The sequence below is a fragment of the Sorex araneus genome, chromosome 4, assembly GCF_027595985.1.
Source record: "Sorex araneus isolate mSorAra2 chromosome 4, mSorAra2.pri, whole genome shotgun sequence".
Classification (NCBI taxonomy): domain Eukaryota; kingdom Metazoa; phylum Chordata; class Mammalia; order Eulipotyphla; family Soricidae; genus Sorex; species Sorex araneus.
Genome location: NC_073305.1, coordinates 213,629,664 through 213,657,072, shown reverse-complemented (window position 1 = coordinate 213,657,072; position 27,409 = coordinate 213,629,664). Strand labels below are relative to the sequence as shown.

General features: G+C 46.5%; 1 protein-coding gene across 2 annotated transcripts in view; it reads right to left on the bottom strand.

Moving 5' to 3' along the window:
* Positions 1-27,409, bottom strand: part of SMG1 (SMG1 nonsense mediated mRNA decay associated PI3K related kinase) — a 111,535-nt gene that overhangs the window by 18,886 nt on the left and 65,240 nt on the right. For both annotated transcript variants that reach the window (XM_055134187.1, XM_055134186.1), the window contains 22 exons: positions 26,950-27,070; positions 23,032-23,280; positions 21,687-21,971; positions 20,263-20,407; positions 20,014-20,152; positions 18,325-18,555; positions 18,054-18,231; positions 16,882-17,043; positions 15,614-15,831; positions 15,165-15,319; positions 13,918-14,140; positions 8,734-8,980; positions 7,335-7,564; positions 6,009-6,257; positions 5,161-5,299; positions 4,945-5,054; positions 4,582-4,800; positions 3,726-3,916; positions 1,939-2,111; positions 1,494-1,773; positions 497-769; positions 69-303 (listed from right to left, as the gene is read on the bottom strand). In XM_055134187.1, coding sequence (XP_054990162.1) covers positions 69-303; positions 497-769; positions 1,494-1,773; positions 1,939-2,111; positions 3,726-3,916; positions 4,582-4,800; positions 4,945-5,054; positions 5,161-5,299; positions 6,009-6,257; positions 7,335-7,564; positions 8,734-8,980; positions 13,918-14,140; positions 15,165-15,319; positions 15,614-15,831; positions 16,882-17,043; positions 18,054-18,231; positions 18,325-18,555; positions 20,014-20,152; positions 20,263-20,407; positions 21,687-21,971; positions 23,032-23,280; positions 26,950-27,070 — 4,452 coding nt within the window. The remainder of the gene's footprint in view (positions 1-68; positions 304-496; positions 770-1,493; positions 1,774-1,938; positions 2,112-3,725; positions 3,917-4,581; positions 4,801-4,944; positions 5,055-5,160; positions 5,300-6,008; positions 6,258-7,334; positions 7,565-8,733; positions 8,981-13,917; positions 14,141-15,164; positions 15,320-15,613; positions 15,832-16,881; positions 17,044-18,053; positions 18,232-18,324; positions 18,556-20,013; positions 20,153-20,262; positions 20,408-21,686; positions 21,972-23,031; positions 23,281-26,949; positions 27,071-27,409) is intronic.

Sequence of the window (27,409 nt, the reverse complement as noted above, 5' to 3'; positions counted from 1 at the left end):
CTGTTTCTAAAGAGATGAATAACTAACACCGAACATAGGAGATGCTCAGGTCACCTGACAGTGCTCACCTGAAGTGAGGTATAGACTCCGTTGGCTAAATGAACTGCCTCAGATGCTTCCATGGGGTTGGGGATGTCCAGGTCCTGAGGGACCAGGTGGCACTGCTTCAGCAGCTGGACCAGGCAAGTGACGTTGCCACTCATACTGCAGAGCTCCTCCAGGAACCACGCTCCGTCCCGGGAAGTGAGATCCACCAGCTGCTCCCCAGCACTCGAGGCCGCGCCTTCCATCATCAGGTTCCGCCTAAATGTGATGAATTACACAATGAAACAGACTTAGCTCAACTCGCACGCAAAAGGGGATACCTCAAAATCTCAACAGCAAGAGAGCAGCTGTAACGCTGCCTTCAATTTGAGAGTAAATCAAAGAAATCTCAATACACATCGCTGTTCTCAACAAAAGAAAATGGTCTTAATATTCTGAGAAAGTCACTCACCTTGTGAGGGTACAAAGGGCAGAAATAATAACACTTGCGAGACTCAAAGACCCTTCTTCTCCATTCTCATGAAGGAAGACCTTGATGCAGCGCTCAATTTCTTGGAGCTGATCCTCACAAACGGGCACGGTGACGGCCTCCTGCTTCAGGCGCTCCACCTGGCGGATGAGCCTGCTATTGATGTCGGCTGCATACCGCTGCAGGGTCATCTCCGTGGCTGTGATGAACTGACACACCGTGGGCGGGGGCTGCGGAGCGTACTGCATCTCATACCTGGAGAGGCACAAGACGTGGGTGACTAGGAGCTAACACCCCCTGCCTGTAAATGAAGTCAGGTCTTCACACAAACTGCCCCCACACAAATCTGAAGAAAAGAGAATCATTTACAGTAAAAACCATGGAGTCAATTTACCTATGTACTTTATTTTTTTAAGGTAAGGATTTTCCTGTAGACCCTTTTATTTGTATTTCTGGCCTTTTGGAACATACCCAGCAATACTCAGGAGTTACTCCTGGCTCTGTGCTCAGGGATCACTCCTGGTGGGGCTCAGGGGACCATATACGATGCTGAAGGATAGAACCTGGGTCATCCATGTACAAGACAAGTGCCCAACCCTCTCATCTCCCCCACCCTCAAACATACTGTCTCACAGCAAAACACGATGCCCTATCCTCTTAAATTCAAGACAAAGTACCTCTATTCAAATTCCATCTACCAAACAAGTAAGCAGAAGAATAAAATACGCAGCAGCCAGAGACAGGTTCGTGGGCAGAGTACTTGCTCTGCATGCCGCTGACCTAGGTTCTATCCCTGGCACCCTTCAAGGTCCTTCAAAGGCCACCAGGAGTGATTTCTGAGTGCAGAGCCAGGAATAAGTACCAAGCACCATCAGGTGTGGCCCCAAATCCAAAATAAAAATCACTATGTAATTATAAAGTCAAAGACCAGTTTGCTGCCACACCCCACGCTAAAGGAAACTGAGCGCTGTGGCCTTACTTCCTGTACAGTTCCTGACAGCGCTCCACCGTGGTGTTGCAGATGAGCTCTTCCATCCAGGCCTTCCACTGTTCGATTCGGTGCTTCTGGAAAATGGCCTTGGGGTACTGCAGGGCTACGGTCGCGTAGTGGTGCAGCTGCTCCAGGCAGCCCCGGAGCACGGAGCGCCGCTGCTGCAGTAAAGTGCCAACCTCCCCCTCGAGCTGCTCGCACTGGCTGATCAAATTGGCCTGGCCCGCATTTTGCAGAAACACTGTTGCTGGGACATAGCTTGGAGGACCTTTTGGCAAACAAAACAAACGAAAAATGAAACCCCGAAACAACCAGAGACCACGAAGCCATTTCAGACCAGCAGTCCTAGGAAAGGAGCCCCACGTGCAACCCCACACTCATAAATCCCCAGCCACGAAATGCACACACGTGTGGAAAGCCAGCCAGCCCTTACCGAGGTCCATCTGTGTGCTGATCTCCTGGAGCAAACTCGCCAGCTGTGTGGCTTCTAAATTATTGAACGCGGCCTGATAGTGCGTGATCCACTGCTCGAACTCATTCAGCTTCACCTGGATGGCTTCCTGAACAGCCCGCTGCTGAGTCTGCAGCTGCGTGTGCTCGGAATACCTAGGTAAAGGGGGGTTTGGGGGCGAGAGGAGAGATTCTAAATTACTGTTCCTTCACATTCCTGAGTGTACTCGTGAGTGGGACTCCCCGCTGAGCATCTATCAATCAGGAGGACGCGATTACTGAACAATACTCATTTTTTTTTTACTGATACCAAAGAATTTTTTGTGATGCCAGGAATCAAACCCAGCACCTCCCACATGCTCTGGAATTGAGTAACATGGCCAGCCTTTATAAACACAATCACCTAAACAAAACTCCACCCTATCTACAAGGTCTTAAATAACATGAAAGTAAAAGTTTGGTGCCTGCTGGCTGATTACAGTTTCAGAACGTCAAGCAGCACTTTCTTGGCACTTACATGGTCAACTCGTTTTTATTGAGCATATACTCGATGAAAGGTCATTTAACCCATTGGGGGGATGGCGCTTTTTGGGCCACACCTGGTGATGCTATGCTCATGGGGTTACTCCCGGCATTGTGCTCAAGGATCTCTCCTGGTGGGGCTTGGGGACCATACTGGGTACCAGGGACTGAAGGACTGAACCCAGGTCAGCTGGTACAAGGCAAGGGTCCTACCCACTATACCATCGCTCTGGCTGAAGGTCATATTTACATTACAAAATCTTTGTATTTAATGAAATAATTTAAAACTTCATTAAAAGTAGATGAAATAGAATCAAAAAATAGTATAAGATGTTTGCCTTCCATGCGGTCAACCCTGTTAGATCCCCAGGACTTCATATGGTCTCCTGAACACTGCCAAGAGTGATCCCTGAGCACTTAGCCAGGAGTAATCCCTAAGCATCAATGGGAGTGCCGCAATGCCGCCACTCCACAAAGGAGAATAGATTAAACAATGGCCACTGTATCAGTAAGTATTTAGATACAAAGTATAAAGATAAGCCAAAATCCAGATTTTCTGATTCCAAGTTCAGTACTCCACTATGCTCTTCATCTACTTCATGAACTAACTAACATTTAAATTATATATGCACTGTAGACTGTCATCCCATTGTTCATCGATTTGCTCAAGCGGGCACCAGTAATATCTCCATTGTGAGACGTTGTTACTGTTTTTGGCATATCGAATATGCCACGGGTAGTTTGCCAAGCTCTGGCCATGCGGGCGGGGTACTCTTGGTAGCTTGCCGGGCTCTCCAAGAGGGACGGAGGAATCGAACCCGGGTCAGCCATGTGCAAGGAAAATGCCCTACCTGCTGTGCTATCGCTCCAGTCCAAATTACATACAATTAACTGAAAAAATTTTAAGAGTTTTTTCTTTTGTATTTTGGGGACATACCCAGTGTGTCTTAAGGGAACATGTGTTGACAGTAACTATACACAAGACCTCACACAAGCAAGGCAAATGCCCTAGCCGAGTCAGAGCCCAGCCAAGCTCTGCTGAATAGTATTTTAAAGCTGCAGTCTCGAGAGAGGTTCAGACTGCGTGAACGGCTGCAAGTGTCCCAATGGACACCACTGACATAAATACAAAAGTTCTGCTACATGTCATCTGTTTAAAGAGTTCCGAGGCCCCCACGTCAACTCTTTAGAGAAGAGCCCGAACAGGGCCCTGTCAGCTCTAGAGAGAAGCGCCCAACTGTCTCAAACCTGTGCTGCAGAGTGTGAGAAGGGTGATCCACTCCTTCGGCTCCCTCGAGGAACTCGATTTCTTCCAGCAGCTTGCCCTGCAGCTTCTCCACTTCAGTGAGCTGCTCCTGCAGGCTCAGGTACTCGTCTAAGCTGCTGTCCAGCTTGGGGAGCACAACCAGCATCTCATCTCTATTCTTAAACCAGTTCACCTGTTAAGCAGAAGTGCAGGGAGATTGGATAGGGTCAGCTGTCAGCTACGAGGGTATCTGATGGAAGCACCGTGTGAGAAGATCACTACCTGTTATTCAAATCTCAACAAAACCCTGCGTCACCCACAAGTCACAGGGGAAACTAAAGCATTCAAGTTCAGAGTCATAAACTGAGAAACTCACGCAGTCACTCCCAGGCCATCCAGCCAGGTCAGCACCACTGGTGACTGGGATGTTAAAATCATGAATGCCAGTCGCTGATACACACATTTCAATCTATTTCAACTACAAATTTCTTGGATCACTGACTACCCCGATAGTGTGAAAGCAGAGCTCAGGAAAATCCCAGGCCACTCCCAACAGTCAAGTCAGGCATCCAACACAAGGCCAGCGGATGCGCTCGAGGCCAGTAGGGCCAGAAACCACTATGGACACTCTGGCAGCACCCAGGGGCCACCAGGGCTACACCCAGGGATGCTCAGGAAGTCACAGGGTGCTAGGATCCAAAGGCCCTCATCTTCGTATTCTCTTCCCAACCCTCTCACTGTCATTCTCACTACTGGGTATGACAGAAAATTCTTAGGAAAGCAGCCTTACGGAGCATTTTAATAGACCCATCTACTCTTGCAAACAGTGATTCCGAGGACGTGGTGTGTTGGGCTCACCTTAATCTCAGCTACCCGGGAGGAGAAGAGGCTGCGGGTGATCTCCCGTTCCATCTCTCTCTTGCTCTGCTTGCTCTCGGCCTGCTGGCCGCCGCCCCCGTAGACAGCACCAGCGAAGCCAGCCTCGCCCCCAGCTGTCCAGTCCACCAGAGGGTCATACACAAAGGCCTCCAGCAGCGTCAGCAAGGTCTCTCGGCCACGCCGCATGATGTGCAGAACCTGTTTTCAGAAGAATGGGAAGTTTTGCTAAAGCTTTAAAGAAACTTTTATTTGCTACCAATTTTCTTCCCTAAAGTGATGCTTTTCTACACACAGGACTTGTGACCTTAAGAGGTCCGCTAGAGGTGCAGGGAAATAGCATACCTGCTCACATGAAAGCCGAAAAACGCCTTCGACCCCAGTCACGCCCAGCGCTGTTTCGATGTTCTGTGTCATTCGAAAAGGTACTTTCTCAGGAACTCTCAGGCTTTTACCTTGAAAAGACACACCCTTATGATTTTGGTCTTTCAACAAATCACATGTGGCCGTCCCACCTCGTGGCCCCTCCACCCCCCACTGTAAATTCCACTTTGACTTTACCTTTTTCAAAGCAAACATTGTAATCGATGTGCACAACCTCTCCAGTGGTCATATCTATGAGAACATTATCCAGATGTCTGTCGCCAAGGCCAATTATATACCCAACCATAGACATGACTGCAGTCGATCTGGCGTAAGACTGAAGGAGGGGGACGGAACACACAAATTAAGCACTGTTAGCAAGCGGCCCTCTGAAGGAACCTGTGGCAGCATGTGTCAAACTCTGTAATCCTTTCCACTCCTACTGAAGAGGGCGGCAGTGATGGGTGTTCTTGGGCTGCACCTGGTGGTGCTCCAGGACTCGGCCCTGTGCCCAGGGACCATGCAGTGACAGGGCCACATCAATTACAGAGAATATCTTACCCCGGCCACACTCAAGGCCAGTCTTTGCAATGAACAGCCGCAAAAATACCACGGTCCTCTTTGGGCTGCTCAGTCAGGAACTGAATGAAGGACTCATAAACCAAACAGCAGGCTAGAGACAGCTCACGTGGCTGAGCTCAGGCGCTGCATGCACCATCCTCAGCACTGCACGAACCCTTGGGAACCAGCTTGCCCGATCCCCAAGGACAGGGCCAGAAGTCGGCGCCTAGCACCATTAGGTGAAGCCCCCAAACAAACAGAAACTGAAAGCCTATGCCCGAGCTTCCCCGGGTTTTCCCCAGCCAAAGGTTTTAGTCTCTTTTTCTATTCCACCCACAATTCCTCCTACACTGCCTTATAAAAATCAGTGTTAAGGTGAGAATCAAATACAAATTGTGAGCAGACAGGGAGGGAAGAAAAGTGACAAGCAAGAAAGACAAAGGAGCAGGCAGGGAACAGCCCAGCCCCTGCCCCTGAGCACATACCTGTGTGACTCGCCACCACTCGTCAGGCGTGGTACACGACGACCAGAGCTCTTTAGCCAGCAGGTTCGGGGGCGTGGCCTCCATCAGCTCCTCGAGAACCGCCTTCATGACATGAAGAGGCCAATCTCGCCGAGACACATCTAGACTGAGTCCAACGGCTTTCAGAGCAGGGCCAATTTTACTGTAGTAAAGTTCACTGGGCCGGGGTACAATTCCAGGATTCTGAGGAGTTTGGTAGGAATCTTGGGCCTGTAAAAATGTTTTTCAAAGATAAGATTTTATTTAAATGGAGATGATTACTTTTCATGCAAAGTACTGTAATTGATATTCACAGTGGTATCATCCACCTACCTACCCAGCTAGATTTCAAGCACCTGTTAACTCTCCTGCACTACCCAGCTACCTTCTAATTACACAGCTTTCTCGAAAGTAACACTACTGTACTAAAAAGCTGGTCTAATGTCACACCTTCTTAAAGTTCAACTCAAACTCAATGGCCAAACTCTTCTTTGTCATGTATAATTCACTTTCAAATCCCCACAATTCCTTCTCTGAATAATTCTTTCTTGTACAGTGATTTAAACATGAGTATAAAATAAAAGATATTAAGAACACATTACACAACAATTTAGATAACTATTTCTTTACTCTCATCTCTAATTTGCCCTTCAATAATCGCTCTACAGTCTCCTAACACCTACATCTCAAACTTGACTCCTTTGGGATTCTTGTCCTTTCCCCCATATATCCTAATTAGAATCATATCTTTTGGTTACATGTGAAACCCCAATACATTATACAAAGTTGTATTTATCTTTAATCAGCAATACTCAGTACTGTTTCTGGCATACACTAGGTACTCTAGAAGAAATGATGTCAAACTTAAATTCCTACCTGAATCAAAGTATAAATTTCACAGTTCCAACATAGTAAGTCCCAGTGAAACTCTGTAAACTTGAAGTTTTCCTCACCAATTTTTTAAAATCTGTTTAAAGCTGATTTACAAAATTTAAAAGACCCCTACTATCAAGCCAACAAAAAAGCATTAAAGATGTAAAATATCAAGTCATTAAGTAATTAATACCCCAAATTCTTCATTCATCGCAAGAAAGATGAACCCAAAGTCAGTATTTCTGCACCTTTCCCTTTTTACCTGTAAGTACTTTTAAACTAGCCTCCTCTCTTTCCTTTCTTTAACCCTTACAACTGTGTAAATCGGCTGGAGCACAGCTAAGCCTCTGTCAACGTAACAGCACAGGCTAACATATACATACTAAACCATAGACCTCCAAATAAAAGCAGATCTGTATTTGAACTTGAATTAACCTTCTGTGCTTGTAAGGCAGCTTCCCGTTGTTGCCATCGCTTGTAAAGACCAAATAAGGGTGTGGCTCCATCGACCCACTGAATTAATCCTGATCGTGTTCCAAGCGGAGTTACAGAATAGTGTCGAGCATGGAAACGGGGTGTTTCCTGGCGATTGATAGTAGCAAACATGGTGTTCACAATTGACAGGAATTGCATTATTCTCTCATCTAGATGTAAATCCTCCAGTCCTATGGAAACATATTCAAAGTAGCTCAGGAGAGGACCAGATCAGGAAAGGTAAGAGAACAACCAGGGCTAGGGACATACCACTCTTGTCCTTAACCAGAGAGAGCACTCAAGAACCAAGGGGTAACAAGAACATTAGGGGCCCGAAAGATGACTCCCACGGTTTCTGCATGCAGAGCCCCAGGTCCAATCCCCAGCCTGGCCTGATTCCAAGCCCATGAAGAACAGCCCTGCACCGCTGAGTATGGCCCCCCAAAAAGAATATCAAAAAACATTCTACTCAGATATAAAATAACATACACTGGCTATGCTGGCTACAATTCACAAAATTTAGGTGGGGATTGGAAAACCTTAGCAAACGGCTTCCAATCACTTCCATTAAGAATCACGTAGAGAGCGCCAGAAGGGCGGTATGGGGTTGAGGTGCACGCCTAGCAGGCTTCCCGACCCGAGTGTGATCCTCATACCACACGGTCACTGGGGGAAGCCTGAAGGCTCCTGAGACCAACGGGGCAACCCAAGTGATATCTGACACCACGAAATCCAAGCAGCACACCTGTGGACCCTCCCATTGAATAACCCGGGCTGACTGGCCATGAATTGCTGGGAATGTCCCCCAGGCCTCCTGAGTGCCACATGGGCGGCTCAAGAAGTTACTAAGTAGACTGGAGTATGTACTTTGTACGTAAGGAGCCCTGAGTTCCATCCTGGCAATGCAACGTTCTCAGAACAATGCTGGGGGCAGCCCCCAAACCAGACAGTAACAGGAGAAAAATCCCATGAGGAGGAGGCAGGGGAGAAGGTTCCAAGGGTGGGAGTGCAGGATTTATACCCGGAACTCAGGTCAGGCCCGAGAGCAGTGAGGCCCCTTCAGCACTTCCAGGAGTGGTTCTGAGCAACGTGCTCCCACCCAACACTCACCCCTGCCCGGCCCCAAAAAGGATCACACACTGCCCGGCCTGTGTGATGCTCCGCATTTCTCCCTTGGCATTGCCCCACGATGCTAGAGGAATTCTGGAACCGCTGCTCCCACAGGGCAGGGAGCAGAGCTCGGACCACCACCACCACCACCACCACAGCAGAGGGAAGGAGCGGGGGAAGGGAGGCCACTCAGAACTCAGGCCAGCCCAGGGGTCACTCAGCAGCCCCAGGGCACCCTTTCAGGCCATACCTTTGAAAAGGTAAGGATAGCTCTTCCCGTCGGAGCCCAGGAAGAGCAGCTTCTTGGGCTTGGTTTTGGTAGGCAGGATGGTGATGGTTCCACCCACACTGTGGATGGTGACAGTGTCCCGAGCAGACACCTCTCCGGGGAGGGCGATCTCCGTGTTGGTCATGGCAGCCAGCCACGGGCTGATTTCCTCGAGGCGCAGGATGTAGCTTGCGCGTTTCTGCGCTCTCTGCTGCAAGCTCAGCATTATCTGTATTATTGAGAAAGAGGGGTTACCGACTCAGCCACCGTCTTCCACAGTCAGAAACGTGAAATGGCAATAAAAACGCCCTGCAGGAAACCTCACAATGGGGAGGGGGGCAGAACCGGCCCTGCTGCCCGCCCAGATGAGACCCCGAGCGGCCACCCACTAAGGGCTCCTGAACGACCATGATCCCAGAGGCACACAAACCAATCTCGGAACGCAGTGGCTGCTGCCAGAAATACCTCTGGACTTAACTACTGAAATACCAGAATTTCAAAACGGCGCAACAGCGATATCATATGCCTTCATTATCAGCAATAGAAAATAAGTTATCTAATGATGCCTTTTCAGCAGGTCTGATTGTTGGGGGAAAACTCCAAATAATAATAGTGGGTTTTCTGTCAAAATCTGAATGTAATCAAAGAGAGAGGAAAGTGAAAATCATCTGCCATGTTACAGATGGGGGGGAGTGGGAGGGGGGGCATACAGGGGTTCTTGGTGTTGGAACATGTGCACTGGTGAAGGGATGGCTGTTTGATCAAAAAAATCAATTAATTAATTATTAATTAATTTTTTTAAAACCACCCTGCCAGCCCCCCCGTTCCATATTTAGGCTGCTGGTCTTTCAGGACCCTTGAAACAACAGCTGGCTGACAGGCCCTCCAAGATTCCTACTATGTTCACACTCCCTCTCCTCTGACCAGACAAGCAAGGGGCTGCCAGCACGTCGAAGAAAAATACCCCCTCATTCCGAATAGGAGCTAGGAGCAGACTCATTCCCCACTGCTGAGCAAAATCAACGCCAAAACAAATCAATCTCTGAAATAGGGAAAAGGACACAGTCAGCTACTGGCTGATGGCCTAAAGTCTGAAAAACAAGAAAATCCACAACCCATTCTAACGAATCAACTTCTGCAGGAAACTGATTTTATATAAAGTTACCTACTTATAGCTAACTCAACAAATTTAATCCACGGCAAATTCTGATCATGAAAGAGCAAAGATAACTAGAAATACTCCAAAGAGGCACTCCAAAGCATGGAAGGAGGGGGGAAAGGATGGAGGGAGGGAAGGAGGGAGAAAGAGAGGGAGGGAGGCATTTTCATCTATGATACTGATGGTTGCCTGGACACAAAACATATATGAATGAATCATTAAAAGGAAAAAAAAACATTCAAGTAAGTAAACACAGACAGATAAAACAGGGTCTTATTTATACAAAGTTCAAAAGTGGGCAGATTAAAACAACCTATCACTTAGCAATGATTCCAGAAACAGAAACTATTTTCCAAAAAAGTAGGAAATGGTCCAGCCATGAATGTGGCTCAGTGTTGGAGGACTTGCCTTGCACAGGCGAGGCCCTGGGTTCAATCTGCAGCACCACTTGGTCCCCCAAGGTCTGCCCGAATGAGTCCTGCATACCACCCAAGCTGGGAGTAGACCCTGACTTTGGCCACAGATGACCTTGCCTGCCCCCACTCCCTAAAAAAGTAAACAAAATAGGGAAAGATAAATTCAAAATTCAGAAGAGTGGTGTTGAGAGGAGACTTAGGGAGAAGAGGACTCTGTATTCTCAAGTTCGATTTCTGTAACTACTTGTAAGATGCATTACAGGAAAGGGAGAGGGAGACAATGGAATTCTTTTTAAGTATTATAATTAGTCTATAAAATACACAAATCTGGTCCGGAGCGATATACAGCAAGTTGGATGCCTGCCTTACACGGAGCCGGACCAGGTTCAATCCCCAGCATCCCGTACGGTCCCCTGAGCCACCAGGAGTGATCCCTGAGTGCAGAGCCAGGAGTCAGCCCTGAGCACCGCCATGTGTGGCCCCAAAGTTAAACGAAGCCAAAAAAATGTTAAAAAGCCACCCAAAACTCAAACACAAATCACCATAAAACTTCCCCTCTATGCCTTAATTTATACACACTTTAAAACATATTTCTCGGGGCTGGAGTGATAGCACAGCGGGTAGGGCGTTTGCCTTGCACACAACCGATCCGGGTTCGAATCCCAGCATCCCATATGGTCCCCTGAGCACCGCCAGGAGTAATTCCTGAGTGCAGAGCCAGGATTGACCCCTGTGCATCGCCGGGTGTGACCCAAAAAGCAATAAATAAATAAATAAATAAATAAATAAATAAATAAATAAAAATTTTTTAGAAAACACATATTTCTCCTTTCTCTTCCTGTGGATCTGCTGAGAACAAAGTGGCAACGAAACAAAGAGCACTAAGGTGCACCCTGAAGACCCTTCCTTCTCTGATGTCTCAGCTGCTGGTTCCACTAGCTTTCACTCAGAGCAGCATGTATTTGCTGCAGTCATGTGTAATACTTGCACTGGATTCCTTCAATAGTTCTCTCCTTACACAAGTAAGGGAGTCAATTAGGAATAATAACCTTATGAGACAGACAAAAGAAAAGTCAAGAAAAAGCTACAGACTCCAGTCGGGCCCGTGCTCGGCTCCGGCCGGCCGGGTTTTCGGCCCGGGCGCCCATGCCCCTGCAGAGCCGGTGGATGTGGAACAAGCGGGAACCAGAGACAGCTTTAGGAATTGGGGTTCCAGCAAGTGCCTGCACCCATGTATGGAGACTGTGAATTAAGCCTTTGCCCCACGCCGGCTAACGGAGGAAAGAACCTTCCTTCTTGGTCTCTCTCCCCTCCGGGAGAAGGCGTGGAGTCCGACATTTTGTGGGTCCGTTGAGAAGGTACGAACTTGGTGGCGCGGAAAAAAAAAAAAAAAAAAAATGTGTGCTTTGAACTTGAAACAGCCGCAGGATACAGAGCCAGCCCTAGTCGGGCCCGTGCTCGGCTCCGGCCGGCCGGGTTTTCGGCCCGGGCGCCCATGCCCCTGCAGAGCCGGTGGATGTGGAACAAGCGGGAACCAGAGACAGCTTTAGGAATTGGGGTTCCAGCAAGTGCCTGCACCCATGTATGGAGACTGTGAATTAAGCCTTTGCCCCACGCCGGCTAACGGAGGAAATATGTAATTTCTGGCAGAATTTTCCCAGGACTTTATACAGAAATCCAAAACCGCACGGACTTAACATTTATAATTGTCATCAATGTGAAAGGGTTCCATTTGAACAGGTCAGACTTGGGGGGGAAACTCCAAATAATAACAGTAAGTTTTTGTTGAAATATTGAAGGTTCTTAATGTAACAGCCACCTCTGGACTATGAGCTAAGCAAAAGCCCCACGCTGGCCAACGTGGCGTGGAGTACACCATAATATGAGGCGCAGGAAGGGGGATGAGGGGGAAAAATTTAAAAAAAAAAAAATGGAAAAGGAAAAAGAGAAAAAAAAGAGAGAGAGAGAGTTATGTCAACTATAGTGAGTTTTGTGTTGAATTATGGAATGTAATCAAGGTAAAGAAAAAATGAAGTGAAATTCATTAGTTATACAGTAGGGGGTAGGGGGTGGGGGCGGGGGGTAAACTGGGGTTTCTGGTGGTGGAATTTGGGCACTGGTGAAGGGATGGGTGTTTGAATATTGTATAACTGACATATAAACCTGAGAACTTTGTAACTTTCCACATGGTGATTTAATAAAAATTAAAAAATTAAAAAAAAAAAAAAAAAAAAAAAAAGCTACAGACTTCCTTCTACAAAATCATACTATTGCTGCAGCAGATAAAAAAACCAAAGAGGCAATAACTAGAAAGGGACAAAAGTGCAGAATATAAAGATACTCATATACTTCAATAAACTAAACTCCTAAAATAGCCTATGAGGAACTGATGTCATGCCCATCAAAAATTTTTTCATAATTTTTTAAATGTTCTGGTTTTGAAACTATACCCAACAGTGCACAGGACTTACTCCTGGCTCTGCACTTAAGGCTGGAGCGATAGCACAGCGGTAGGGCATTCACCTTTCACACGGCTGACCCGTGTTCGATTCCTCCGCCCCTCTCGGAGAGCATGGCAAGCTACCAAGAGTATCATTGCCCACACGGCAGAGCCTGGCAAGCTCCCTGTGGCATATTGGATATGCCAAAAACAGTAACAATAAGTCTCACAATGAGAGACGTTACTGGTGCCTGCTCGAACAAATCAGTGAACAACAGGATGACAGTGATGATGATGCCTGCACTTAAGGATATTCCTGGAGGGCACAATGGACCACATGGGATGCCGGGGATCAAACCTGGGTTGGCTCCATACAAGGCAAATGACCAAATGACCTCCCCACTGGACTATGGCTCTGGCCCCTGTGGTGTTATCATTATTGTTGTTAAAGTAATAACATTATAATTAATTCATTATAATGAATATTACCCGCGCGGGTGAGTGGGGGGGAATCTACAGCCTCAAGTTTAAATGTCTTCAATCTTTTTTTGTTTTGTTTTGGAGCCACACTCAGTGATGCTCAGAGCTTACACCTGGTTCTGCACTCAGGAATTATTTCAAGCAGTACTCGAGGAACACATGGGGTGCCAGGAATTGAACACAAGTCAGCTGCAGGGGCTGGAGCAATAGCACAGCGGGTAGGGCGTTTGCCTTGCACACGGTAGACCAAGGTTCGATCCCCGCATCCCATATGGTCCCTTGAGCACCGCCAGGAGTAATTCCTGAGTGCACAAGCCAGGAGTAACCCCTGTGCATTGCCGGGTGTGACCCAAAAAAGAGAAAAAAAAACCAGCAAGGCAAATGCCCAGCTCCAAATGTCTTTAATGAGAAGAATATAGCAAGTAATTGCTGGTTAGCTAAAGGCCAGCGTACCTTCCCTGGTTGTCTAACGTGACCCTTCCTGAAGTAAAGGTCAGCACTCCCACCCAGCACACGTCTCTTCACCTGTCTCTACAACCCTTCCAAACAATTGGCTAGTGGCTGGCTTCCAGCATCCTCCTGAGCTCATCTGCGAGGGCAGTCCCCTATTTCTCCTTAGCGTCTAAGAGGGAAGCTCCCATTCTATCAGCATCCATGACACTATCCTGTACCTCTTTAAATGGAATCCAGCTGCTGCCAGGCTTGGCGGGGTTGGACGGCGTCTTCAGCTTCTCCAGGGCAGTTTCTATGGCATCACCATAGTTATCCTGAAACCACTTTTCATGAGGTGTTTCTGCAGGTGCCGCGGTGATGCTCCTCACGTGCTCCAGCGCAAACACTATGGGTTTCATCAAAGCTGTGTGCTTCTCCCGCATGATTGCAATCTTCTCTTCTCTGACCAGGAAAAGAGACAGACATCAAACAACTGAAATGTACCAAGTAAGTAGTATCAAAGAATATGTTAAATTTAAGGAATAAAATATTTTTGCAGTTTTAACTAAGAGAACATGATTTTGTTACTTTTTAGGTCACATCTGGCAATGCACAGGGGTTACTCCTGGCTCTGCACTCTGGCAGTGTTTAGGGGCCTCTATGGGATGCTGGGAATCGAACCTGGGTTGGCCACGTGCAAGACAAATGCTCTACCCGCTGTGCTATCGCTCCAATCCCGAGAACATGATTTTAAAGAAAAAGAAAATCCTTAATGTAGAGGGCTGGCTCACTTCAATGAATGATGTGGAGACACAGCGAAGGTGGACTCCTGCTCTAGCATATATGCAAAAATAAACACAAAATGGAAGAAAAAAAATCAAAACTCTTTTTCTGCTGTCACAGCTTTTTTTTGTTTTCAGCGGGGAGGGAGGGGGTTTGCTGCTCAAGGCTTATTCCAGGCTCTGTGCTCTGGAATTACTCCTGGCAGGCCTCACAGGGATCAAACCGAGGTCAGCCATATGCAAGGCAAGCACTGTACCTGCTGTACTATTGCTCCAGCCCTACACTTAATACTTTTAGAACCACACCTGGCCGTGCTCAGCGGACCGTGCAGTACAAAGGGATCAAAGCCAGGCTGCTTCATGCATAGCACAGACAAGCCCAGAACTAGCAGAACACTTGCCTTTCTGTGCTTGTGTGAAGCCAATCCCCAGAACTACAAAAATAAACTGATCAAGTAAATATACGAAGTGAGGAAACTGTCTTACAGCTCCAATGTAGAAAAAATTCTGGCTACACTAAAATGAAAAACTCCCATCCTTCGGGAAGTGGAGAGCGGTGACACCAGCACAGTGCCAGGAGCACACTTAATGCAGCCGCGATGCACGCTCCAAACCAGCTAAGCGGCAAGGCTTCTAGTAAGTATCGGCTACATGAAAAAGCAAGACGCAGACGGCAGCTTCTGCGTGAGCGGGACAGGGCATACTTGCGTAAGGTGTTGTTGTTCTGGACTCTCTTCACCTCATCCTCCAGCTGCTGGATTCGCCTCAGCACGTACATGTGCTGCTGTAAGAGCACTCCCAGCCACAGCTCGTCCCAGAGGACCGTGACCCTGCGCAGCTCGGCCACCAGCATCTGCACCTGCATACCAACACCCGAAGACGCCCAGTTACACCCCTGCACGCTCCCAAGTCGCAGGCGAGCGTGTGCATACAAGTCTGATTTGTGATTATCAATACTAAGTGCTAGGACCAGTTTCATAACTCCACAAGCTTCGTTACTCAAATACCGCTTCTATGACAGTTTCTGTGAGTTTTGCTTTTAGGTATTTTGTTGCTGATTGCTTTTCTTTTCCTTTTTTTTTTTGTGGGGGAGGGGAGGAGGCAGGGGAGAGATAATAAAGATTGGCCAAAATCTGCCGCTGGGGCTTTCTACCTGTAAGACCATAGTGGGGTTCGCAGAGGAAAGCTTATCCACAATCTTGCTGTAGCAATCCTGCATCATGGCTTGGTCTTCATTCAAGCCGCTCTTGGGTTCATCCTTACTGCTATCCTGAGAAGCAGGAGGACTTCCTCCCTCACACTCAGAGACAAGCAGCTCTTCTCCTTGAATATTGCCAAGTAAAGTTGGAATTGCCGAGGAAAATTTATTTCCTATAATGAAACAGGAGGAGGTTTACCTTGGATGTTCCTCCCCATGTCAGTCATCCCCTGAACTCCACCAGACACCTAATCTTCATCTGTGCCCTGAACTGTGTGACCAGGGGGCAGTGGGCAAGGCTCCTGATGATCCAAGCCTGATCCCTGGCACCCCGAAGGTCCCCCAAGCCCCACCAGTGTGGGGTAGCCCCATGAGCAAGTCCTGACCAAAATCAAACAAAAAAATGACAAAAAATAAATAAATAAATAAATAATCTAAATATCCTACTCTTTGATGTTAAGAATTAATATTATTATAAGCTAAACGGAAGATAAACAGTTCCCAACTAATAAAGTGTTCAAACTCCATCAGAGTTCAAAACTTGGCTTCAGTCTTCACAAGCCAGTTCATGTCAGCTCGGGGGACCTAGGAGAGCCAGCCACTTCCAGTCTGGATGGGGACTTGAGAACTGAACACCAAGAGTAGAATATGGGTCGAGTATCAGGCTCAGGAATTGTTCCCTCACTTAACAGAGATTTTCCAATTAAGAAACTACAAGTTAGGGGGCTGGAGCAATAGCACAGTGGGTAGGGCGTTTGCCTTGCACGCGCTCGACCCCGGTTCGATTCCCAGCATCCCATATGGTCCCCTGAGCGCCGCCAGGGATAATTCCTGAGTGCAGAGCCAGGAGTAACCCCTGAGCATCGCCAGGTGCAACCCAAAATAAATAAATAAATAAATAAATAGACAAATAAATAAGCAAACAAAATCCTCATCTTTAAAAAAAAAAGAAAGAAACTACAAGTTCATGGAACTGGAGCGATAGTACAGGAGATAGGACATTTGCCTTGAACGGGGCCAACCGGGGTTCTATCCCGATCCCTGGGACCCCATGTGATCCCCCAAGCTCACCAGGAGTGATTCCTGAGTGCAGAGCCAGGAGTAAGCCCTGCTGGGTGAGCATTGCTGGGTCTGGTCATCCCCTCCCCCAGAAACTACCAACTTTTATGTACTTAATTATTTGTACTTAGCAGAAAGGTTTTTTATTTTTGAACATTTCCTACCTGAAGCCTGAGATTCAGTGCTAAGTGATATGGTCCCCACAATTGCTGGGTAGAGTATGAGATGGGGGGAATCCTGAGCCACGCGGCAGAGAAGGTTACAAATACTTTGACGCACATACACTTCTGGGTGGTTTAAGCGTGAGAAAAGCTGTGGAATAATACCTTTAGGAAAAGAAAAACAGATATTTCAACAGAACCAGTCAGCAAACAAAAAAATAAGAACTGAAACTCAGTATTTGGTAGCATTTCTAAGAGCCTAAAAGTTTTCCCTGTGATAATGATAATAACCGTAATAATAATAAAGATAAAAGTATCTGATTTACAAGTCTGGTTGGAGTACAGAGCTGTTATCAACAAGCATGGCAACTCAAAGATGCCCTAGGAGAATATATTTGCTCTGAATAACTACCAAAGAAGGCAGCACCAGTTTTACAGAGGGTGTCAGAAATATTCACTACTTATTTTACCACTCTTGGCCTGAGTGATAGTACAGAGCCAATCCGGGTTTTTTCCCCAGCACCCCAGATGGGCCCCCAAGTCCCACCAGGAATGATTCCTGAGTGCACAGCCAGGAGTAAACCCTAAGCATCACTGGGTGTGACCCAAAAGCAAAAGCCTTATTTTTCCCGCTCTTAAAAATTAATCCTTTTGGGGCTGGAGAGATAGCACAGCGGGTAGGGCGTTTGCCTTGCACGCGGCCGACCCGGGTTCAAATCCCAGCATCCCATATGGTCCCCTGAGCACGGCCAGGGGTAATTCCTGAGTGCAGAGCCAGGAGTAACCCCTGTGCATCGCCAGGTGTGACCCAAAAAAAAAGCAAAAAAAAAAAAAAATTAATCCTTTTCTGGGTGCTAGAGTGAGAGTACAGTGGGTAGGGCATTTGCCTGGCATGTGGCTGACCCGGGCTCGCTCCCCAGCATCCCATATGGTCCCCTAACACAGCCAGGAGTAATTCCTGAGAGAAAAGCCAGGAGTTACACCTGAGCAGCGCTGGGTGTGAGCACCAAACAAGCGAAAACAAAGCAAAAATCCTTTTCTCAATGCAAACACTCCCCCGCCAGCCTTCCTTTGCCGAGAGATGGGAAGAAGTGGCGCGAGCGGTGGTCAGGCTGGGAAAGCCACATACTAAAAGTCGTTAGTGCTCTGGCTTCCTGTCCCCTGCAGGCCCTCACCTCTCCAGGGGGCGGTGGGCGTGGTCTCCAGGCCATGCTCCAGGCACTGCCTCAGCTCCCCAGCGTGCTTCACCAGCAGCCGCAGCAGCCGCAAGGTGGCCATCACAATCACATCGTCAGTGCTCTGCTCTGCTCGGTGGCTCAAGTGGAGCCGAGGGTCATCCTCGTCTAAAGGAACCTAAGTGTGAAAGACGACAGGAAGGAAGTAAATACCGTGCAGCATCCCGTCCTCGGCTCCTAGGAATGCAATCTCCAGAGCTCTGCAACTCACCTGGCCAGCGTTGAGTTTAAGGAACGTGAAATAGGCACTGCAGGACAGTTTGTACAGGCTGAAGATCCGGTCCACAACCTTCCTCCAGACCTTAATGACTCCCTCGGTTGCAGCTTCATCAAGCTCTGAAAGCCATGGGCAGCTGGAGATTAACTGACGCCAGATAACATCAACCATGTCATCTTCTTCATTATCTTCACTCTCTGTTATCTGGAGCGTTATATCTTCATCCTGAAGAAAAATTGGGCCGAAAATGCATTTTTTAAAAAAAACTGTAAAGAGAAATGTATGTGATAGCCCAATCTTGTGAAGACATGTTTCTCACGTTTGAAAGCCTCAGTTATTTCACATATAGTGTTCTACGTGCTAAATCAATGTCAATATGTTTCTCTATGACAAATGAGTGCACCAAATGAGAAAAAGGATATTAGCATTTAACAAAGATTAAGAACTGTGTTTCTGAGGAACAATATATAACAATCTGCTTACAGGAGAGTCTTCAAAAGTTGAAGCCTAATCGTACAGGGAAACAACCACAGGATAGCTTCACCTCTTCACAGGTCTACACATGTACCTAACACCAGAGCTGACAGACTGTGATGAATCAACCATTTAGCTGGCTAAATATAATCCAAGCTTTTAAAGTCTACAACTAAATACTCAACTGATAGAAATAACACTCTAGAACTGAAAAATATTGAGAAGGGAGGGAATACATCATCCAGTCCACTGGTTTGTTTTGCAACTACGACTAGATATTACAATAACCGAAAAGCTTGCATTCTCCATCGCCCCCTCCCCCCAGCCTCTCCCTACCCCTGCAACCACCCTCGCTCCCTCTCAATCCTCCCTCACACATTCTATCCAGAACATCTGGGGTATTCTTTATTTCATTGGGGAGTGTGGGGAGTGAGGGGGCCCACCAGACAGTGCTTCAGGGGATCACGTGGCTCTGGGGACTGAACTAGGTCTCTGGCATGCAAAGCACGCATTCAGCCCCCTGGGCTGTCAGGCCACTGCCTAATTGTTTTTAAAAACCCTAAGACAGGTATAAGAACCTAACTTCTGATCAGAAAAGCAATTAGAACAGAAGCTTCATTTACATAAAACCAACTTCATCTTCTTTTATGTATTTATTTTTGGTATTTGGGCCACACCCAGCTGTGCTGAGGGATTACTCCAGGTTCAGTGCTCAGGGACCAGTCCTGTAGGCTAGAGAAACCGTATGTGATGCCAGAGATCAAGCCCTCTGGTTGGCGGTGTGCAAACAAATGCCTTACCCACTGTGCTGCCTCTCTGGCCCTAACTTCAGTTTTTTAAACAAGAGCAGAAGGAAATGACCTCACTGCTCAAGAAATCACATTTATTTTCCTTAGGGTTTTGGGGCCATACCTGGCAGTGCTCAGGAATCACTCCTAGCAGGCTTGAGGGTTCATATGAGGTACTAGGGACCTAATCTGGTTGGATCAGTTACCAGCTATACTATCACTCCAGCCAAGAAATTACTTCTTTTGCTCAATAATTACTGCAACTCACTCTTAGAACTCAGTTTTGATCTGAAACAAAAGCTTCCAAAAGGCCCATTTAACACTGAATCATGCCAATGTGATCAACCTCCTCAAAAACCAATGAACTAGAAAAGTATCTGTGACGCTTATTTCCCCGAACATGGGCCCACATCTTCCTTGCCTGAATTCCAGCTGGTCGACACACAGCCTGTCCAAGAATACCATAGATTCTCTCCCTTTCTTCTTCACTTATGGTGTCTGGAAGCAGATTCTGAACTTCAGATTTTTCTCTAGGCAGCAGACGAACACCTTCTCCCTGGCTGTAAGGGTTAACAAATCATCAGAACCTCAGCTATGAAAACTTTACCAGGTGAGAGAGACAGTCTGTATCTTTATTTTGCGATGCATTAAGTTACATATTTCAACATACCTTGCATTGTCAACCACCTTTCTGCCCCACCTATAAGCCCAGCTAGCCAACGCTGCCCACGATTTGGCTACTTCGGGTGCCTGTACCGAAGACAGGTGATACAACTGGCCCAAAATGAAGTCAGGTTCTCCAACTCCAATATGAACTGCCATGACAGAAAAAAAGAAATGAAAGAACTCAGCAATGTTACATTCGTAAAAGTTGTAATAGCATATTCATTAACGTTTTTACATACAATAAAATCGGGACATTTCCCAATACTATGGTAGATACTTCGATAAAATCACAAGTTAGCATTCTGCTTTTCCAAAAAGCTAGTATGTTCTAACAAATCACTTCTTTCCCAGTAAGCTTCAATCACCCTGTGAAAGACGCCTGCCACAGCAGGACACTGAACTCCGTAAGCAGTGTGTGCGTGCGCCAGGCGTGTTGCAACATTTAGGTTAGTTCGTTTTGGTTTTCACTGGTCCCGCCCCCACTTTACCCCAATATAATCAGTACCTGTCACTTGATGTTCTTAAGAAGGTAGTAACTAAATGAGTTACTTTTGGTCTTTAAATTAAGTCAAAAATACTATTCAATAATATCAAGGCATGATCCTATTATTTGATTTTGGGTCTGTGTGGTCTAGGACAGTATCACCAAAGCCGACTTGGGTAGAGCTCCAGTTCCTTTGAAACGGGGGCCAGAGAGAGAGTCCAGCAGGCTGGCATGCGCTGGACTGCACAGAGGCCCAGTCTCCAGCTCTGGCACTGACTGGCTCCTGGAAAAATGATCTGGGAGTGACCTCTGAGCACAGCCAGGGATGGCCCAAATACAAACAAAAAAACCCACAAGGTACATGTATTAGACGTTTATTATTTATCCCTGGGAGTGCCGGGTCACATCCATTGGTGCCCAGGAGACCAGATGTGGTGTCAGGGATTGAACCTGGCCAGCCAGACGCAAGTCCTTATACCTCCTAAACTATCTCTCTGGCCCCAGAACTTGAATTACACTACGTCCATCAGACTTTTAACAACTTGGTCTATTTTAATCAAAGAAATATTCCCTAGGCAATTATAGTTTTAAAAAGCTAAAAACACACAGTTTAAATGGTATCACCATTACCAACATGAAAATGTATAATGCTCAAAAAATATATATTCCTTTTTAATATCAAGACTCTAGGATTGGGATGTGACTTAATGGAAAGCTCGTGCCTTACATATATAAGGCCCTGAGTTCTATCCCTGGTGCCATCCCCCACCCTCAAAGGGGTGGGGGACAACCGTCAGAGCAATAGAACAGCAGATAGGGTGCCTGTCTTGCATACGGCCAACCCAGGTTCAATCTCCAGGATCCCCTACAGCCCCAAGGACTGACCCCTGAATATAGCTGAGTGTGTAGTTCCAGCATACCTACAAGCCAATGAGCACACTTACCTGTGGACTCGCTCTCGATGCGAGGGTACTCTTCTTCCATTGTATTGACCGATGGCAGTTCTAGTAAAGTGAGTATGTTTTTAGACAAAGTAGAAAGACCCGTGAAATTCTGCTGCTGCTGAGCTCTGTAAACTTGTTTCAACTGCCCTGAAATTTCTTTCCACTCTGCCTGGATCCACTTAGCCAGTGTCAGAATTGACTTGGCAACTGCATATTCGGCCTTGGCAGACTTGCAAAAAGATATGGCACAAGAACTCAGCATTTCCATTGCATGTGTTGACTGGCCTGGAGAAACAAAACAAAACAAATCAGCACTCAGAAATCTGATAGGCAAACAACTGATCAACATTATTTCAGAGTAAATTAAGGAATGCTTGACAACACTTAAGAATGAAACAAAATATGCAATGACTTCTAAAACCATATCTCCTAGTATACAGTTAACATTAATTACTTCTTTTAAAATGATTAAATGTGGGGGGTTAGTGAGAGAGAGCACCTTGGGTAAGGTGTTTGCTTTGCAGGTCCCAATTCCTGGGCCCCAAGAGTGATCCCTGAGAGCAGAGCCAGCAGTAAGCCTGAGCACCATGAGAGTGGCGCAAAAGGCAAAAGAAAGAGAGAAAGAAAAGGGCAATAAGCTGGGGTGGAAAGTTTATTTTGCTTTTGGGTCACACCAGCAATGCTCAGGGGTTACTCCTGGCTCTGCACTCAGGAATTACCCCTGGCGGTGCTCGGGGGACCATATGGGATGCTGGGAATCGCACCCGGGTTGGCCGCGTGCAAGGCAAACGCCCTACCCGCTGTGCCCTGGGGTGGAAAGTTTAATGGATGAATCATATGCTTTGCTTCCTGGAGTTCAACTCCCCAGCATTGTACGATGGATCCCCAAACGCCACCATGAGCAGCCTCCAAGCACTGCCAGGTATGGTTCAAAAACAAACAAAGAGGAGATGAAAACATTGGAGCAGTATGAGAGTGGGCAGGGTGATCCTCACACTGGCCAGCCCAGATTTGATTCCTGACACCTCACAGGGTGCCGCAAGGGCTGCCAGGAGTGATCCCCTGCAGACCCAAAAGTCCTGCCACTGTTGGGTTGGCCCCAAAGCCAAAAAGTAAAAATAAAAAGACAGAAAAACAAAGAAGAGGAAAGGGGAAGTAAGGGAACAGGAGGGAAGGAATGGAGGAGAGGGAAATTTGAAAAGTGAAAGCATTAAATTATAGGTGTCAGTTACACATATTCAGAGCTTATATGTCCTAGAAGTGATGAAAAAAACTTAACTTTCTATTATACATTCATACAACTGATTATGATGGCTGTATACTACCCAGCATTCATTTCACTGACCTGCTGTATACAGTAATTTGGTTTTTTCTATGTCAAGTTCAGGCCCCCACTTTTCATCCACTTGACCTTGAGTTGACAGTTTCTTAAAATGCTGGACTAAGTCCTGGGCTGTGGTGGTCTTCCCCAGCTGAACCTCACTGCACTGTGCCAGCAGCCGGGTAGCAAGTGACACATTTCCCCGTTTTCTAGCAAATTTTGCTGCTGTTAAACCTAATTCCATGAGATGGCTTCTAATTGGAACTGTTTGTTCTGGAGAAAAAAAAGAACCAAAACATTTTATTAGGCCCCAGTTCATCTAATCCCAGATTGCCCAAAAATACGTCCAGAAGATTCTTCTCCAACGATTCCTGTCCTATCACCCCCTTAAATAACATCAATTATCTCATTGTTCTAAAATCCTTAGCAACTAGCAAAGCACCTGGAATAAAATAAACACATCTGTTGAACTCAATATATACAACTCAATATAAGAGTAAAAATCATTCACTTAAAGAAATTAATTGTTTCTGGATCCTTTTAATAAAGAGCCATGAACTTTAAGGGATTGGGAGAAGGTGAGACTGGGCCCCTTTCTATAAACCCTGCTGCTGTCTTTCATGCCAGTCTCTCCTAGTTCACTCTTACCTGCCAGTCTCCTTCCTGTCCACTATCCAGCCATCAAAACTGGTTTTCCAGGGGCTGGAGCGATAGCACAGCGGGTAGGGCATTTGCCTTGCACGCGGCCGACCCGGGTGCAATTCCCAGCATCCCATATGGTACCCCGAGCACCACCAGGAATAATTTCTGAGTGCAGAGCCAGGAATAACCCCTGTGCATCGCCAGGTGTGAACCAAAAAGGAAAAAAAAAAAAAAACTGGTTTTCCTTTGGTACAATGGGTAGGGAGTTTGCTTTTCATGCGGCCAATCCAGGTTCAATCCCTGGCATCCCATATGGTCCACTGAACCCACAAGGAGTGAAGCCTGAGCGCAGAGCCAGAAGTAAGCCCTGAGCAATGCTGGGATGTGGCTCAAGAAGAAAACAATGACAACAAAAAGGGTGCGCCTCAGGGCTGGTGTGAGGCTCTCCCCTCTCCTCACTCTATACATTCTCCCTCTTACTGCCTCCCAGTCATTTACACCCAAACATGTCAAGGGCACTTTAATCTGTGACAAGAGGAATTTATTTCCTACTACCCAGTAAGCTTTCTAGACTTCCTTCCTTCTGTTTTCCCTTTCTCCAGCAAAAGCATAAAGGCAACCTAGGCACCTAGTGGGTGTCCGGCAGTCATCGTCGGCTTCGATTTCGACCCTTGAATCACATCTGCATTTTCTGCCAAGCTGGCACTATACCTTAAGTACTACTGGCATAAACTCAGTATGGCTTGTAAGGCACTGACAACTTGCTTCCATTCCAATCTCAATCTCGTCCAACTTTATCTCCCCACACTTGCTTAGATGAGCTGAGTCATCTAACAAGCTCTCAGATTTCCACTAGCACCCACGCCTTTTCTCTAGTTCAATCAGCCTGCCTGCTTTCTCATCTCTGCTTCTCTTGGGTCTCAGGCCTAAGGCAGGTTCCTGCCCGAGTCCTTTACCGCGTCCTGGCGTTACTCTGGGGCTCCTCTTATGCTCCTGCAGTGCCACCGGTGCACTTCCTCACCTCAGCACATCACACTAACTTGCCCTTCCTTGTCAGATGTCTGTTTTCCCTGCTAGATTCTAGAATCCCTTTGGTCCTACGAATACAGTAAACAAGCTTGTGCTGTACGTCCCAGATAAACGAGCACAGTACCTGATACAAAGCACACACCTGATGAGCAAGGACTGAAGTATGAAAAACAGATTGGCACTACTGGCAGGCTACTTTCTTCTCATCCCCAATCTAAGTCCAGCTATGGTAGGGATGGGAAGAGATGACACTTGTCACCCTACTGGATGCCATGCTCCCCACCAGGGCTTTCATGGGCCCTGTTTCATTCCTTAGTCCTTGTAAGACTCTTGGCAGTAGGGACAAGGGAGCGAGGTCAGGGAACATGCTTCACACACCAGGGTCAACAATCCTCAGCACTGCGTGTAGCGCTAGAGGCCCGAGTCCACTCACGGAGGCCATGCTGGTCCCTGGCACTTCAGGGCCTGAGCATCACTGCACCCTTGGGCCCAAGCACCGAACCATCGGCCATAAAGTCCAACAACTCCAAAGTGCTGGGCTAACAGCCCAGGTCTATTTGGCACTGGGGTCTAGGCGAGTCCGTCTGTCTCTACTGACCACGGCTCAGAGCAAGTGAGTATCATAACAATCAAATTCAGTCAAACTGCTAGCATGTTCTGATGAAATTAGAAGAATTCTGGCAACTTTTTTATTTTAAAGCATTAAACTACTAGAATCCCTTCAGCAGACATTTTTTCTTAAAAATAAGATGCATATATATGGGTACATATATACATATATATGTGTATATATATATATATATATATATACACACACACACACATATACACAAACATGAATTGTTAAGTAGCCTGTTGAAAATTTAACACTAAGTAGAAGTACCATAGTTTCTGTAACCAGACATCTGTTCTTGGGCACTCGGGTCATTTCCAGATTCTGATTACTGTGAATACTGCTGCAATGAACATAGAAGTGCAGATAACATTTCTGCAGTGTGTTTTTAAGCCCTGGGATATGTTCCTAAAAATGGTATTGCTGGGTTATATGGAAGCTCAATTTCTAGTTTTTTGAAGAATGCTCATGTTGTTCTCCAAAAAGGCTGGACCAGTTGGCATTCCCACCAACAATGAAAAGTCCCTTTCTCCCCGCATCGACACCAGCACTGGTTGTTCTTGTTCTTTTTGGTGTGTGCCAATCTATGTGGTGTGAGATGATATCTCATTGTTGTTTTGATTTGCATCTCCCTAATGATCAGCGATGCAGAGCAATTTTCATGTATTTCCAGGCCATTTGTGTTACTACTTCTTTGAGAGTTTCTGTTCATTTCTTCTTCCTATTTTTTGATGGGGTTGGATGTTCTTTTCTTTTAAAGTTCTACCAGTGCCTTATACATCTTGAATATTAACTCCTAATCAGATGCATACTGGATAAAATTTTTTCCCAATCTGCAGGCTGTCTTTGTATCTTGGTCACTGTTTCTTTTGAGGTGCAGAAAAGTTTTGGTTTAATCTGGCCTCATTTGTTTATCTTTGCTTGGTCAGTGATGTGTCATCTTTGAAGATGCCTTTAGCTTCAATGTCATGGAGGGCTCTGCCCACACTTTCCTCCATGTATTTTATAGATTTGGTCAACCTGACTTCAGTCCCCAGCACCCCATATGGTGCCTCCAGTCTTGTTAGGACTGATCCCTGAGTATAGCCAAGTGTGGCCCAGAATACCAAACAGCCAAGGTAGACATCTATATACTCATTTCAATAACTACAATGAAAGACCCCCATCAGGATATAAAGTTAAAAGGAATGTAAAATATACGGCCACTTTATAAAAAATTTCTGAACCATTTTGAAAGTCAAATCATGACTCTTAACAAACCCATTCAAGAGAAAAACATCTACCCAGAGACTTGTGTTTCATGGCAGCATTACATATAATAGCCAAACTGGAAGACAATTCAAATACTCATCAAAGGGTCAACAACAACAATAACAACAACAGAGGGGACCTTGCCAACTCCTGCAACACAAGGCAACTGTGAACAATGAACGTTATTCAAGACAAGTCCAGGATGTCCTATATACTTTTAGGGTATAAAAGCATCTGTATCCTTAGTAAAGACAAGCCTACCCTGAAGTGGCAGATCATCAGGCCCACAGACACCTCCCTGGTGTGGGCTAAGTGGTACCTGGAAGTCTGTCAAAAATACATGGACCTGCATAGCTGGACACATCCACTCTATTTCAATCAAGCTACTAAAAAGACAGTACGGTTACCTTTGATTTTCTCCAGCAACTGACTCTGATACATGGTGTACCTCAATGCCTGCATCCATGGCCTCACGTCGTGCTGCTTACATGAGCGCAAGGCTTCACTGAAGAGTGGAATCAGGCAGTCCTGCAAGAAAAACCAAAACTAAGCAAGATCAACACGTGCCTTCTCTATGTAAACTTCGAGTCTGGGGAAATGTCCATAGACGGAATACTTGGTCTTCTTCCTCAGCACATTCTCCCCTTTCTCCTGTCTCCCTTCTCAACAGGGTGTTTTTCCACTTCTTCTGTGGCCCTCCCCCCATGCACACCGACAAACACCTTCAGACTGCTAAATCCGATCTATCAAATAATTTCAAATAGAGCATTTAGGGGGTGAGGTAGAGTTAGGGCCAACCCCGCGTGTGCCTGAAACTTACTGCTGGTTCTGTGCTCAGGGGGCCATACGTAGTGCTGGGCATTGAAG